This window comes from Pogoniulus pusillus, chromosome Z (genome assembly GCF_015220805.1).
Source record: "Pogoniulus pusillus isolate bPogPus1 chromosome Z, bPogPus1.pri, whole genome shotgun sequence".
In the NCBI taxonomy this organism is placed as follows: Eukaryota; Metazoa; Chordata; class Aves; order Piciformes; family Lybiidae; genus Pogoniulus; species Pogoniulus pusillus.
Genome location: NC_087309.1, coordinates 90,070,585 through 90,087,014, shown reverse-complemented (window position 1 = coordinate 90,087,014; position 16,430 = coordinate 90,070,585). Strand labels below are relative to the sequence as shown.

Here is a 16,430-nt window from a genome sequence, read left to right as displayed (position 1 = left end):
TCTCAGTCAGCACCTTGAAAAAGCAGATCAGGTGCCTGAGGCAAATCAATCCCTGTCTGCACCAAATGGAAATCAGCTGGAACTTGAACAACTCAAATCCTCCAGCTGACACATAATGCCCAGGATTCTCCAGCAACTGTCCCAACTTAAGGCAATTGCTACCATTTTTAGAACTTCCTACTGTGTGATTGCCACCTCCATGTCAAATCTCTTTGTTTTGTCTGAAGATAACCAGAATCAATCTACACTGTCCACAGATAGTGCCACTAAACCTAAACAGTGTCACCATCTACAACTAACATTTTTACCTTCCCAAACAGATGTATGTCATATGAATAAGAGGTGAAAGGATGGAGACTTTCACTCCTAAAGAACACAGCAGGTGACACACGCACACAATGACACTGAGATGACAAAGATTTATTACTTACTGTATGTGCTTCCAACTGATTTATTACACTGTGAAAGTCAAAAGGGTCTACTGGGGAACTGACTCCAGCCTTGCTCAACACCTACATCAATGACTGTAAGGGTGGTGAGATACTGGAACAGGTTGCCCAGGGAGATAGTGGAAGCCCCACCCCTCCATATTTTTAAGGCCAGGTTTGATATGGCTCCGGGCAACCTGATCTAGTGTGAGATGTCCCTGCCCACAACAGTGGGGTTGGGACTAGATGACCCTTGGGGTCCCTTCCAACCCTGACAATTCTGTGATTCCGTGACCTGACCTGTATGATGGCACAGAGTGGACCCTCAGTTTGCTGATGATACTGAATGAGGAGCAGTGGCTGATGCCTCATCAGGCTGGGATGTCATTCAGTGAGACCTGGACAGCCTGGAGAGAGTTGGGTAGAGAGGAACCTCATTAAGTTCAGCAAGGGAAACTGTAGGGTCCTGCACCAGGACAGGTCAGGGGTGACCTGCTGGAAAGTAGCTCCACAGGACTGCTGCTGAACAACAGGTGGAAAATGAGTCACGAATGTGCTCTTGTGGTCAAGAGAGGTTCTCGTCCCTCTCTGTGCTGCCCTGGTGAGGCCACATCTCGGGTACTGTGCCTAGTTCTGGGTTCCGTAGTCCAAGAGAGGGAACTACTGGATAGAGTCTAATGTAGGCTACAAAGATGCTGACGGTCCTGGAGCATTTCTGTGAGGAAAAAAGACTGAGAGGTCTGGGGCTGTTTAGCCTGGAGAAGAGCAGCCCCAGAGGGGATCTGAACAATGCTCAGCAAGAGCTAATGAGTTGGGGACCAGGCTCTTTTCAGTGTTGCCCAGTGACAGGACAAGGGGCAGTGGGCACAAACTGGAAATCAGGAGGTTCCATCTGAACCTGAGGAGAAAATTCTTTAGTGTGAGAGTGCTGGAGCCTTGGAGCAGGCTGCCAGAGACATTGTGGAGTCTTTTTCTTTGGAGAGCTTCCAAAACTACCTGGACGCTGTGATCATGGGTAACCTGCTGTCACAGACCCACATTTGGCAGGGCAGTTAGACTTGATGATCCCTCACAGAGGTCCCTTCCAATCCCCACCAGGCTGGGATTCTGTAAAAGATGACACTGTTTTTTGTGGGAGAGAGGATGTTTGGTTTTCATGCAACACTCCAAGTTTCATTAGCCTTCCAGAGTCTGTTTTGTGTTCTTCTAGAAAGCTTTTCTCACTTGAGAAATACATTTATTTCCAACTGGAGCAGACAGGTGTGGCATTGTCAGTTCAGTCTCTTCACTAGTCCTCTGCATGTGCCCAACAAGACCTACCAAAACTGAAGCACTAGGTGTAGATGCATGTGGTGCTCCCTAAGGAACAGGTCAGTAAACCCAAGCTCAAGGAGAGCTGAGCAACAAAAGACTGAACTCTCCTTAACATCTGATTTTTGCTACAACAGCTCCTAAGAATCAAACTCAAATGGGATTCAGCTCACCTTTGGAGGCTCAGGTTCTGCCACGCCATTCTCTGCGCCATTAGCTGGCTCCTCTGCATCCAGAAGGATAGTCCAGCGATCCATAAGGACATCATCTGCCTCATCCACAGATATCAAAATAGAATAGGGGTCCTCCCCACTGTAGCCAGCTCCCCAGCGCAAGACCCTCCCTAAGTCATTACCTGGGCAACAATAAAGAACCCCCAAAGAGGAGTAAATCAGCTAACAGCATCAAAAACTGCATCTCCCAAATTAAGTCACATGAAGGCAGCTCCAAGCAAGTCATGCAAGTATTGAGAGTGGGCTGAGCTCGCAGAAAAAAACACCTCAGCATTGTTGTGGTTGGACTTGCGCTTAGAGTCACACGCAAGCCTGCTGCCTCACCCCAGAGGTCCTCACAGAACAGGATGGAAAAGTCTTTCATGGAGCCGAGAGCTCCATGACAATGTGAATATTTTTCATGGTATTGGGAGCTCCATAACATGGGAAAAATCTTTCATGGAGTTGGTTGAGAGAGTCACAGCAATGGAAAAATCATTCACGGAGCTGGGATCTCCAGAACAAGGGAAAAGTCCTTCATGGAGTTGAGTGCTGTATAACAACAGAAAAAATCTGTCATGAACTTGGGAGCTCCATAACAATTAAAAAATTCTTTCTGGAGTTCAGAGCTCTATAATGATGGAAATATCCTTCCTGAAGTTGATTTGCAGTGAGCTTTGATACACCTGTGTGGTTGCCACGGGAAGAGAATTTTGCCCTCTACAACTCTTGCCCACTCACAGACACCCATACCAACCCCCCTGCACTCACTTTCCCTTCAGAAAGCACGACTGACATCTTGACAAGCTGGTATCGCATTTGCTCTCCAGTGCTGGCCAGAACTCAGCCACGGCATCTCTACTGCAAAACCAACTTGTTTGTCAGGTGGATAAATGAAGATAAAACTTCTGGAGTGCCCTCCCGCCAGCACTTTCTGTGATCCTCACCTGTTCCTAAAGGTAAGATGGCAACAGAGGGCTCTGAGCACACCAACTTGTGCCTGATCTCCTCCAGCGCACCCAGGACCCAGCCGACAGTGCCATCCCCACCGCACACCAGCACTCGGAAGGAGGGGACCTTAGAGAAGGTGTGAAACCTACATGGAGGAACAAAGCAAAGCAGACAAGAAAGGTTACAATGCAGACCAGGAAGAGCAAGGCCTCTCAATATGCTGTTCCACACAACATAGGGTTGTTGTGCTTTGCCCCTGTGGCAACTTCAAAGTCAGTGGAAATAAAGAAACTTTTAGGTAAACCTGTTTAAAAAGAGTGAAAAATCCACAGTCTTCCAGAATTCTTCACAGCTCAAAGTAAATTGTTAATCACTTCCTTTTCCACCAAAGACACATAGATCTTATGGGCCCCTCACTACAAGAACGGCACTGAGGTGCTGGAGTGTGTCTAGAAAAGGACAGTGAAGCTGATGAAGGACCTGGAGAACAGATTTGGTGAGGAGGAGGCTGAGAGAAGACCTCAGGGCTCTCTACAATTCCCTGAAAACAGCTTGCAGTGAAGCAGGGATTGGTCTCTTCTCTGTAGTATCAGGTGATAGAATGAGAGGAAACGGCCTGAAACTGCAGCAGAGGATGTGTAGGTTGGACATTAGGAAAAACTTTCTTTGCCGCAAGAGTGGTCAGGGATTGGAGGCTGCCCCAGGGAGTGGAGTCACAATACCTGGAGATGTTCAAGAAACCTGTGGACATGGCACTTGGGGACTTGGTTTAGTGGGCATGATGACATGTGAGTTGATGGTTGGACTCAATGATCTCAGAGGTCTTTTCTAACCAAAACTATTCTGTGATTCTATGATCCAGCTATCCGCAATTTCAATGTGGGCATCTGTAAGTCTGTGTCCCAGTGGAGATATTTGATCAGTAGTGGGATTTTTTCCACCTCGTTATAGGACTCACAGTCCTCAATTCAAGAGAGATGTTGAGGTGCTGGAACGTGTCCAGGGAAAGGTGACAAAGCTGGTGAAAGGCCTGAAACATAAACCCTATGAGGAGAGGCTGAGGGAGCTGGGGTTGTTTAGCCTGGAGAAGAGGAGGTTCAGGGCAGAGCTCATTGCTGGCTACAACTACCTGAAGGGAGGTTGTAGCCAGGTAGGGGTTGGGCTCTTCTCCCAGGCAACCAGCAGCAGAACAAGGGGACACAGTCTCAAGTTGTGCCAGGGGAAGTATAGGCTGGATGTTAGGAGGAAGTTCTTCCCAGCGAGAGTGATTGGCATTGGAATGGGCTGCCCAGGGAGGTGGTGGAGGCACCGTCCCTGGAGGTGTTCAAGAAAAGACTGGACGAGGCACTTGGTGCCATGGTCTAGTTGACTGGATAGGGCTGGGTGCTAGGTTGGACTGGATGATCTTGGAGGTCTCTTCCAACCTGGTTGATTCTATGATTCTATAACACAGTGCATTTTTATTTCCTCCCAGAACAGTTTTCGTGGTCGCTCTTGCTTTTGGTGTATTTTCATCCTGCATCCTGAGATACCCTGGTAAAGGAATTTTTACTTCCCATTGCACAAGAAGCAACCAAAGTAGCAACACCTTGCTTTAAAGCCACAGAAGGGTTTTTTTGGGGCCAAACAAAATGGAAAGGAACAAATTAGTGAAGTGGCAGCTTGAACTGCTTCAGAAAGACAACAACCACACAGCTCCAACAAAAACTTAACAGTTTCTGCAGCTTGTTTCTCTTGCCTCCTGCACAAGCTGTGTTTCTCCCATGAAAGTTTTTGTTTTGAAGAGCTTGCCATGACAATTCAGTGCTGAAGGAACGAGGCTACTCTGAGCAAACTGCAACCAGTGCTCCCAGTTTGATGAAGCTGGTAACAGAGTGGTGTTCATTAAATCAAGTAATGGGTTCCTGCCTCCCCACAAGCACGTTATGTTCTGTTCCTTGTACTTAAGACATGTTGCAGCTGTGAGCAGGCAGGCCCTGTTCATCCTGTAGTTATGGGCCAAGTTTCAAGAGTCAGGACAGAAAACTTTATGATACTTTCCTGTTGTTGGTTCCCATGAAACATCAAGAGGAAATAAAAGCACAAATGAGCCCACATCGGGCACTGTGACATTTCTCTTTCCATCCCCATTCAGCTATAAAATATTTTTATTTCTGAAAGTCATTCAATCTGTGTCACTGAAAAGTGAGCATGACTTTCCCAGTGCTGGTCTCTTTGAGACTGGACACGAGTATAACCATCAGGAGCTACTCTGTTTTCTTTAGAGAACCTCCAAGTTGAAATCTGTTCTCACAGTAAGACCCAGTTAGGATGGATCCCCTGCTCTGATCTTCAGGCACAGAACAGAAGAAACTTAGATCTTCATACTATAGAACAACAAAACGCATTGGGAGGGAAGTGACCTTTAAAGGTCATCTAGTCCAACTAGATCAGGTTGCTCAGAGCCCCAGCAAACCTGACCTTGAATGTATCCAGGGATGGGGGCTCCACCACTTCCCCAGAGGGCAGATGGTTACCATGTTCCACCACTATCACAGTAAAGAAATTCTTCCTCATGTCCAGTCTAAATATACCCTGCTCTAGTTTAAAATCACTGCTCCTCATCCTACTGCTACATGCCCTTAGAAACAGTCCCTTCTCAGCTTCCTTGTAAGGCCCCATTCAGGTACTGGAAGGCCAATATAAGGTCTCTCCAGAGCCTTCTCTCCTCCAAGCTGAACAACCCCAACTCTCTCAGCTTATTCCTGTAGCAGAGGTGTTCCAGCCCTCTGATCATCTATTTGGCTCTCCTCTGGACCCTCTCTATCAGGTTCATGTCTTGTGTTGAGGGTTCCAGAGATGGACACAATCTGACTCATCCTTTCAAAAAATTGAAACTTACCCAGGCAGTGGGCCACCATTGGTAAGTTCAAAGACCTGGTGTGGGTTTAGCAGCTTTCTGAAACTGTACAAGAGATCCCGACCTTTTAAACCACCACTTTTTGGATTCACAAACACCAGAAGTGGGCAGCAGTTCTGTGGTATCTTGGAAGCCTGAAAGAAAACATGAAAAGTGATTAGCCAAAAGCCATGATTAGGCGGGAAAATTAACACCACATCTCAGAGGCATTTCCTGATGCTTCCTAGATTACAAAATGAGTGTTTGGGGCAGGCACTGGCATGCCCCTCCCCATGAAGTAAGAGAATCGTTTTGTTTAAAAAAGATCCCAAAGATCATCAGCTCCAACCATTATGCAACTCTATCAAGTCTGGCGCTAAGCCATGTCCCTCAGCACCACTTTTCTGCCTCTTTTAAACACCTTCAGGGATGGGGATTCAGCCACTTCCCTTGGCAGCCTGTTGCAGGACTTGACAACCTTTTCAATGAAGAAGTTTCTTCTGGTATCAAACCTAAACCTGCCCTGGTGCAACCTGAAGTCACTTCTCTGGCCCTATTGCTTGTTTCCTGGGAGAAGAGACCAACATCCACCTTGTTCCAACCTCCTCTTGGGCAGCTGTAAAAGAGTGAGAAAGCCTCTCTCCTCAGCCTCCTTTCTCCAGCCTGAACAGCCCCAGTTCCCTCAGCTGCTCCTCATAACCTTCACCAGTCCTGCTAGTCACACTATTCCTGATACAAGCCAGGATACTGCTGGTCTTAGCCACCTGGGCACACGCCGGCTCATGTTCATCCTCAGATCCTTCTCTACTAGACAGCTTCCAGTCACTCTGCCCCAAACCTGAAGTGCTGCAGGGGCTTGCTGTCATTCAAGTGCAGGACCCAGCACACTAAGTAGGTATTAAAATCCTTTAAAAAAGCAGGGAACAAAATTCTTAATCAGGAGGATTTGTTGCCCTTATTTTATAATCCTCACACCTCTACTGAGTCTCAAAAGGCTCTGACCACAGGGCTGCACTGTGGGGAAGACTGGAACTCACCCAGAAACCACTCCAAAGGAAACCACTGCATGTGGCAGAGGAGGGGTTTCCTGGGGTGCTCCACAAACAGCATGGAAATGGCACTTGTAGCCTCACTCAAGGTCAAAGCTTGCAGACACTGCAAGCATCCCTCTCAGACATGTTTTCAGCCAGACAGCCCACAAATCATCTCCTAAGATGACTTGCAAAGCATAGAATCATTCAGGTTGAAAAGGACCTCTAAGAACCAACACCTTCATGACCTTGAGACCATGTTCTCAAGTGCCAACTCTACTCATTATTTCAATACCTCCAAGGATGGTGACTCCACCACCTCCTTGGGCAGCTTGTTCCAATGCCTGACCACTTTTGCAGGAAAGAAATTCTTCCTATATATCCAATTTAGGTTCTAGAAAGACCATAAACCACCAGTGTGCTTTTCATCCATCCTGCCCCAGGGCTGTGGGACAGGTAGGTGCCACAGAAATCCATGGAGTGTTTCAATGAGTGTGCTTCCAAGCAGAAATGTTTGCACAGTCTCTAAGTCCTGGTAATTTGTATTTGGAGGCTGGACAGCATTCAGGGAACAGAGATTTGTCACGCAGCTGACAGGATGGACTGCGGGAACAGAACAACAGTGCTAAATATAAGTCAATTTAGACAAGAATGATTCAGGGGGCGGTGAGGCAGCAGCATGACCACAGCGTGCAAACATGTGGAGAGATACCAACAGCTACAGAGGGGAGGAGACAGCACCCTCAGAGTCTGTCAGCTGCTGTCTACAGTCACCACCAGAGAGCCTGAACTGAGGTAAAGAAGGGAGAAACCAGGACAAAATAATGAGCATTTTCAAGCGGAAGCATACTGGAGTCTGACACTGAGATACACCAAGTCATCAGCTACCTGTTAGCTGATTTAGATGTTTAAAAACATATTTTTGTAGAATCACAGAACTGCCACGTCCACAGGTTTCTTGAAGACCTCCAGGGATGGTGATGCCACCACCAACCTGGGCAATCTGTTGCAATTCCTGACCATTCCTGCAGGAAATAAATTTTTCCTAATGTCCAACCTAAACCTCCCCTGGTCATTTCCTCTTGTTCTATTGCTTATTAAAGGGGAGGAGATCAACCTCCACCTCACTCCAACCTCCTTTCAGGAAGCTGTAGATAGCAATGAGGTCTCTCAGCCTCCTTTTCTCCAGACAAAACAATCCAAATTCCCTCAGCTGCTCCTCACCAGACTTGATCTTCAGACCTTTCAACAGCTTTGCTGCCCTTCTCAATGTCTTATTGTTTGGAGATTCCCAATACTTGAGAGATTTCCCTAAATTCTGCTTTCCTATAAGGGCTGGGTGTTAATCCTCTTCTAGTTTCACCCTGACAGATGTGGTAAGATTCCTACAAGCACCTAAAAATGCTTTTCCTTCTCCTGCATCGGAAACATCCCCTGCCATCCAGTGTGACTTCCAGGCATCAACAGAAAACATACCAGGAAAAGGAACATGCAGCAGGTAAGAAGGCTGGTGGAGCGGGCACATGCTTATATTCTTGCTCCTTCCTTACTTGTCCTTTGTATGCTACCAGAGACATGTAACAGTCTGAGCTGGATGGGACACTAAAGACCATCTAGTTTCAACCTCCTTCCACTAGACCAGGTTGCTCAAGTCCCTGTCCTGAAATGCTTTTGGCTGACAAGGAGACAAAGGAGCCTCAGAATGTTGTTTTACTGGAAGGGTTTCACTGCTGGCAAAACAACTAGGCTGACAAGGCAGGGACTGCAGAGATGTCCACAAAGCTTTCTCCAGAGGAACCACCTTCACACTATGCTGTGACCACCACTAGGTTAAAACAAATTTTTTTGCCTCCATACTCAGACTTCATTGTTAAAGGAGAAGCAGTCACTCAGTGTGCTCATCACACCACAAGGGTAATAGATCTGTTGAGCACCTGGGAAAGGTATCTGCAGCCAGCAAAAGAAGTCTAAGGAAAACAATATATGCCAGTGTCACAAAAAGGAAAGACTTCTTGAGTTGTATGGTCAACAGCTCAAGGACCCACACTATCCCAAGGAGACAAGTGGATTCACAGAGAATCACAGAAACATCCAGGTTGGAAAAGACCCTCGGGATCACCAAGTCCAACCTATAACCCTACTCTACTAGATTCACCTAAAACCATTATTTCCAAAGTATCAGAAACTAGACAACTTAATCCCAGTTGCAAGTAATGAGTATAAGTGAGGCAGGAAAAAAACACGACAATCCAAAAACAAAACAGAAAAAAAGCCCACCACCAAAACCTCAAAAGCAGAAGAAAAACCAACCCAACTTCTCCAAGTAATCTTGTGTCACAACTGCACAAGTGACAGAATGTTGACTACTGGTTTTGGCATCAGCCATGGAATTGTCATGACATCACTGGGAAGATGCTTTTCATTACTTTGGAATGTCACTAGCTTGCAGTGGATGAGTGAACAACTTGATTTCACCTAATCAACTTTGGAGAAGCCTTCCTTAAGCACCACATCCAAAAGACCCTTAAACACATCCAGGGTAGGTGACTCAACTACCTCCCTGGGCAGCTCACTCCAGTGCCTGACCACCCTCTCTCTGTGAAATACCTTTTCCTAATGTCAAATTTGAACCTATCCAGTCTCAGCTTCAGGCCATTCTTCCTTGCTCTGTCTCAAATTACCTGTGAGAAGAGACCATCACCAGCCTCTCCACAATGTCCCTTCAGGTAGTTGTAGAGAGCAATGAGGTCTCCCCTCAGCCTTCTCTTCTTCAAATTAACCATCCCCAGCTCCTTCATTCACCAGCACTGTTGCCCTCCTCTGGACCCGCTCCAGCACCTCCACATCTCTCTTGTATTGCAGTGCCCAAAACCAAACACAATACTCAAGGTGTGTCCTCACCAAAGCTGAATACGAGGAGACAATCATCTCCCTATTCCTGCTGGACACAGCATTTTTAATACAAGCCAAGATGCCACTGGGCTTCTTGGCCTCCTGGGTACACTGCTGGCTCATTTTCAGCTGCCTATTACCACACCAGATCCCTTTCTGCGTGCAGCTCTCCAGCCACACTGCCCCAAGCCTGTAGCACTGTTAGGGGGTTGTTGTGACCCAAGTGCAGGACCGGACATGTGGTCTTGTTGAAACTCATCTCAATGTTGGCCCATTGATTTAGCCTATCCAAGTCCCTCTAAAGAGCCTCTCTACCTTCAATCAAATCAAAACTGCCACCTAATGTAGTGTCATCTGCACACTTACTGATGACACTCTCTATACCTGAATCACTGTTGTCAGTAAACATGTAAAAAGAAGTGGTCCCAACACAGACCACTAGACTGAGGAACACCACTAGTGACTGGCCACCACCTGGATTTAACTCCATTGACCATCATTCTCTGGGCCCTCCTGTCCAGCCAGTGTTTTATGCAGGAGACAGTGTGCTCATCCAAGCCACGAGTAGCCAATTTGTCTAAAGAATCTTGTGGGGAACAGTATCAAAGGCTTTTCTAAAGTCTAGGAATACAGCATCGACACCCTTTCCCTCATCCAGTAGCCAGGTGATCTTGTCATAGAAGGAGACTGGGTCAGTCAGGCAGGAGCTGCCACTCATAAATCCATGCTGACTTGGCCTGATCCTCTGGTTGTTGTCTATATAATGCAGGATGGCATTTGAGATGACCTGTTCCACGACTGTCCCTGGTATCGAGATCAGAATGGCAGGTCTATAGTTTCCCAGGTCTTCCTTTCTGCCCTTCTGGCAGATAGGTGTTACATTTGCCACCCTCCAGTCCATTGGCATCTCCCTCATCAGCAAGGACTTCTGGTAAATAATGGAAAGTGGCTTGGTGCGCACATATGCCAACTCCCTCAGTACCATGGGTGCAGCTTATCTGTCCCCACAGACTTGTGTATGTCTAAGTGGTGCAGCAGGTTAGTGAGCACTTCCTCATTCTTTGTGATGACCTCGATCTGATTCCCCTCCCTGACTCCTAATTCATGAGGCTGGTTGCCCAAGGCACTGCTGGATCCAGTGCTAAAGACTGAGGCAAAGTAGGCACTGAGCACCTTGGCCTTCTCCTTGTCACAGTATCAACAAGGTTGGAAGAGACCTCACAGATCATCAAGTCCAACCCTTTACCACAGAGCTCAAGGCTAGACCATGGCACCAAGTGCCACATCCAATATTGCCTTGAACAGCCCCAGGGACGGCGACTCCACCACCTCCCCGGGCAGCCCATTCCAGTGCCCAATGACTCTCTCAGTGAAGAACTTTCTCCTCACCTCAAGCCTAAATTTCCCCTGACGCAGCCTGAGGCTGTGTCCTCTCGTTCTGGCGCTGGCCACCTGAGAGAAGAGAGCAACCTCCTCCTGGCCACAACCTCCCCTCAGGTAGTTGTAGACAGCAATAAGGTCACCCCTGAGCCTCCTCTTCTCCAGGCTAACCAATCCCAGCTCCCTCAGCCTCTCCTCGTAGGGCTGTGCTCAAGGCCTCTCCCCAGCCTCATCGCCCTTCTCTGGACACGCTCAAGCATCTCAATGTCCCTCCTAAACTGGGGGGCCCAGAACTGAACACAGTACTCAAGGTGTGGTCTAACCAGTGCAGAGTACAGGGGCAGAATGACCTCCCTGCTCCTGCTGACCACACCATTCCTGATGCAGGCCAGGATGCCACTGGCTCTCTTGGCCACCTGGGCACACTGCTGGCTCATGTTCAGGCGGGTATCAATCAGCACCCCCAGATCCCTCTCTGTTTGGCTGCTCTCCAGCCACTCCGACCCCAGCCTGTATCTCTGCATGGGGTTGTTGTGGCCAAAGTGCAGCACCCTGCACTTGGAGCTACTGAACACCATCCCCTTGGACTCTGTCCAGGCGGTCAAGGTCCCGCTGCAGAGCCCTTCTGCCCTCCAACTCAGTCACATCTGCCCCCAGCTTGGTGTCATCTGCAAACTTGCTGATGCCTGACTCCATGCCCTCATCCAGATCATCTATGAAGATGTTAAAGAGGATGGGGCCCAGCACTGATCCCCGAGGGACACCACTAGTGACAGCTGCCAGCTGGATGTGGCACCATTCACCACCACTCTCCGGGTCTGGCCCTCCAGCCAGTTCCTAACCCAGCACAGAGTGTTGCCATCCAAGCCATGGGCTGACAGCTTAGCCAGCAGTTTGCTGTGGGGGACAGTGTCAGAGGCCTTGCTGAAGTCCAGATAGACCACATCCACAGGCCTCCCCACATCCACCAAGTGGGTCACCTGATCATAGAAGGAGATCAGGTTGGAGAGGCAGGATCTGCCCTTCCTAAACCCATGCTGGCTGGACCTGAGCCCTTGGCCATGCCTCAGGTGTGCAGTTATTGTCCCCAAGATAACCTGCTCCATCAGTTTCCCTGGCACTGAGGTCAGGCTGACAGGTCTGTAGTTCCCAGGTTCTTCCATCTGACCCTTCTTGTGGATGGGGATCACGTTGGCAGTTTCCAGTCTCCTGGGACCTCTCCAGTGAGCCAGGACTGCTGGAAAATGATGGAGAGAGCCTTGGCCAGCTCAGCTCCCAGCTCTCTCAGCACCCTGGGATGGATCCCATCTGGTCCCATGGACTTGTGGGTGTCCAGATGGCTCAGCAGGTCCTGAACTAATTCCTCATGAATTTCCAGGGCAGCACACCACTCCCCAACCCCATCCCCCAGTTCAAGAGGCCACTTGCCCTGAACTCCTCCCTCCTTACTGTTGAAAACTGAGGCAAAGAAGGCATTCAGGACCTCTGCCTTTTCCTTGTCGTCAGTTCTGATGTTCCCCTCCTGGTCCAGTAAGGAGTGGAGGCTCTTCTTGCCCTTCTTTTTAGTATTTATAAATTTATAAAAGTGCTTTTTATTATCCTTCACAGAGGTGGCAGCCTAAGTTCTAACTGGGCCTTAGCCTCTCTAATTTTTCTCCCGCATAATCTGGCTACAGATATTGTCCTTAGCCACTAGGTTTCCCTCTGCGTTCCATAGGGGATGGAGATTTTCTCTTGTCCTCCTTTTGCTGTTAATAAAAAATGTTTCTATAAATTCATTTCCTTTAACAGCTGTAGCTAGGTTAGGAGCTTTGGCACTCCTCATTTTCTCCCTGTATAGTTTTGCTACATCTTTATTGTCCTCATGAGACATGCTCTATCTTCCAAAGGCCATAAACTCTCCTTTTGTTCTTGAGGTCCAGCCACTTGAGCCATCATAGGCATTAATAAAAGCAGTAAGCTGAGCTCTGGCTTCTTCAGAAGCAAAGCCCTTCTCATTACTCCATCAGTTCCTCCACCATCATTTGCCACAGCCCATCATGAACAGTCTTTTGAAAATGCCACAAGCAAAGAGTAGCTCTGAAAAGAAACATCACATCCCTTGGGTAACAGGGCAAACCATTTCCCTCCTGTACTCGTTTCAGCTTCTGATCATCTTCTGAAGGTGATCAGAGGGCTGGAGCCCCTCTCCTATAGGGACAGGCTGAGAGAATTGTGGCTGTTTAGACTGCAGAAGAGAAGGCTCCAAGGAGACCTTAGAGCAACCTTCTAGTACATGAACAGGAGAGACAGGGAGGGACTTTTTACAGAGGTTTGTTGTGATACAATGAGGAGCAATGGCTTTGAGCTAGAAGAGGGGAGATTTAGACATGAGATTAGGGAGAAATTCTTTATGGTGAGGGTGGGGAGATGCTAGAGCAGGTTGCCTTTATGGTGAGGTTGTGGATGTCGCCTCCCTGAACGTGTTCAAGGCCAGATTCAAGGCCTAGTGAAAAGTATCCCTGCCCATGGCCGTGGCACTGGAACTGGATGATCCTTAAGGTCCCTTCCAATCTAAACCATTCTATGATTCATCTCTGCTTTATCCCACCTGCTCACTTCCCATTGCTTCCTCTTAAAAGCTTTTACAGCACCTAAACTTTGCTCCAGTCATTTCAACTTTATGAAGAATATGGGCCATTTGAAAACTCTGAGCTTTGTCCAACACCCAGAAACTTGGGGGATTTAAAAAAAGAGAGAGTAAAAGGGTAACAGAAGTTGTTAAAAAAAAATCAGTTCTGCATCTTAAATGAAAGAAAAACCTTTTCAAAAGAGGGGGCAGAAGAGACTTACCATTGCAGTCAAATACCCTACTTGAACGTGGACAGGACATTTGATTATCTTCTCTTCTTCAGGAAATCAGTTTCTAAAAATACTGGGATTTGGACATTTAGAAGTGACATGCTGAACACATGTTTTGCATTAGTTTCTTTTACAGGCAAGTTTCTAGTGCACTGGGTTTAAAGACCAAGTAACTAAAACAATTCACAAGGAACTTCAGGGAATCACAGTGATTTTTGAGAGGTGGTAAACTTTACCAAGGCATTCAAAAAGCACAGCTGTGTTTTGGGAAGTCATCTGAGATCTTACCTAAGTGAATATATATTGTTGACAATAGGTATTTACACTTTCTGCAAAACTGCCATCTGGATTTCCTAATTGTACCCCAAAAAAACACCACTCCCAATGTGAAACATTTATTGTGAATGTTACTAGGACTCACAAGCAGCTGCAAATAAATGTTTGGAAGTAACAAAACATCAGTATGTAAACTTAGCAGCCATCATAGAATAGTCTGGGTTGGAAGGGACCTCCAAAGGTCATCTAGTCCAACTCCCCCCTGCAGTCAGCAGGAGCATCTTCCATTAGAACAGGCTGGCCAGAGCCCTGTCAAAACTCACCTTGAATAGACCAGGGATGGGGCCTCAACCACTACCCTGGGCAATCTGTTTCAGTGTTCCACTACCCTTCTGGTAAAGAACCTGCTCCTGCCACCCAAACCCATCTATGTTCAAGGAGCTTCTAATCTGAACCTCCAACTATACCAGCTGAAGACTAAATTGAGAACTATGTACAATGAACAGGAGTATTGTAGAAAATGAAAGTAGTATAGAAAATAGAAGTATTGTAGAAAGTGTTAAGCCCTGTAGTTAACTTGTTGCCCATCACCACTCTTCATTAAACCTAAAGGAAAAGGAAACATTGCAAAAGCTCCAGAAAAGGGCCATTTTCTAAGAAAACAGTGATTTTTTCTGCGGGGGTTAAAGACTCTTGGACAGTTTGTGCAACACAGAAGGGCTGCTGTCTTACAATGCTGGATGGCCACAGGGATAGCACTCCCACGCTGCAGTTTCTTTTAATCCCTTAACAAAGTCCCAGTGGGGACCTAGGAGTGAGTTTGTTTCTGGGCAGAAGGGGATGTGTGACTCACAGCCTGAGGACTCCCTTCCCCCTTTAGCCCTGCCTTCAGTGCTCTGCTGGAGGAGTGAAATTTGCAGAGAGGCTTTTGTGTTGGCTGGCATTCAGGAGGGAAATTACTGCTGTGTGATTTAGAAACTCTGACGGTCACTGTGTGCATTGCTTGGTGGGTAAGGATTAGCACAACACAGCTTCAGGCTAGAGCAGGAGACTTATTGTCCATGCTAATTCTCTTTCTGTTGAGTGTGGCCTGTAATCATATCTCAACAGGAAGCAGAACAAGGCATTCTGTGCCACAGGTCTGCCGGCACAGCAAGTCTTGCAGGGCTGGAGGCTGTTTCCAGGAGCTGCAGATATCTTTTAAGTGACCAAATAAAATTCAGCACTTGCAAGTGGGCTGTCTACAGCATCTCTCACAGGCAGAGGCTCAGCAAAGCCCCAGGCACAGGCTTTCTTCACCCTGGCCAGAAAGGAGTCATTGCATCTGATGAGGAACCATGTACAAGTCGTCTCAGCACAACAGCAGCAGCAGCTGGGTCAGCACAGCAGCAGCTCAAGGAATTTCTTTACTTTTTAATAGATTCATACAATTGTTTTGGTTGAAAAAGACCTTCAAGATTATTGAGTCAAACCATCAACTCAAATCTCAACCATGTCCAGAAGGGCCATGTTCACAGACCTCTTGGAGATCTCCAGGGATGGTGACTCCCTGGGCGGCCTGTTCCAATGCCTGATCACTCTTTGTGTAAAGAAATTTTTCCTGATCTCCAACCTAAACCTAAATGAAAAAAAAAGGCACAATTTCAAGCCATTTTCTCTCATTCTATCACCTGATACCAGGAAGAAGAGACCAGTTCCCATGTCACTGCAAGCTCCTTTCAGGGAGTTGTAGAGAGCAATGAATTCTTCTCCCAGCCTCCTCTTCCTCAGACAAAACAACCTCAGTTCCCTCAGCATCTCCTCATGCAAGGCTCCTCTAGGGCCTTCAGAAGCTTTGTTGTCCTTCCCTGGACCTGCTCCAGCACCTCAACATCCTCCTTGTAATGAGGGACCCAAAATTGAACCCAGTATTCAAGGGCCTCCCCAGAACCTAGTACAGGGGCATGACATTTCCCTGCTCCTGCTGGCCACACTATTGCTGATGCAGGCCAGGATGCTGTTGGTCTTCCTGGCCACCTGGGCACAGCCTGGCTCATATGCATTCAGTTCTCAACCAGCACCCTCTGGTCCTTTTCTACTGGGTAGTTTTCAGCCACCCTACCCCAAACCTGAAGCATTGCATGGGTTTGTTGTGACCCAAGGGCAGGGCTCAGGACATGGCTTTGTTGAATCTCATCCCACTGGTCTCATCTAATTGATCCAGCCTATCCAGATCCTTTTGGAGAGCCTT

At 47.5% G+C, this 16,430-nt stretch overlaps 1 protein-coding gene across 3 annotated transcripts in view; it reads right to left on the bottom strand.

The window, feature by feature from the left end:
- DGKQ (diacylglycerol kinase theta) overlaps positions 1 to 16,430 on the bottom strand; it is a 129,054-nt gene that overhangs the window by 21,671 nt on the left and 90,953 nt on the right. For all 3 annotated transcript variants that reach the window (XM_064176292.1, XM_064176293.1, XM_064176294.1), the window contains 3 exons: positions 5,784 to 5,935; positions 2,899 to 3,047; positions 1,913 to 2,094 (listed from right to left, as the gene is read on the bottom strand). In XM_064176292.1, the coding sequence (XP_064032362.1) occupies positions 1,913 to 2,094; positions 2,899 to 3,047; positions 5,784 to 5,935 (483 nt within the window). The remainder of the gene's footprint in view (positions 1 to 1,912; positions 2,095 to 2,898; positions 3,048 to 5,783; positions 5,936 to 16,430) is intronic.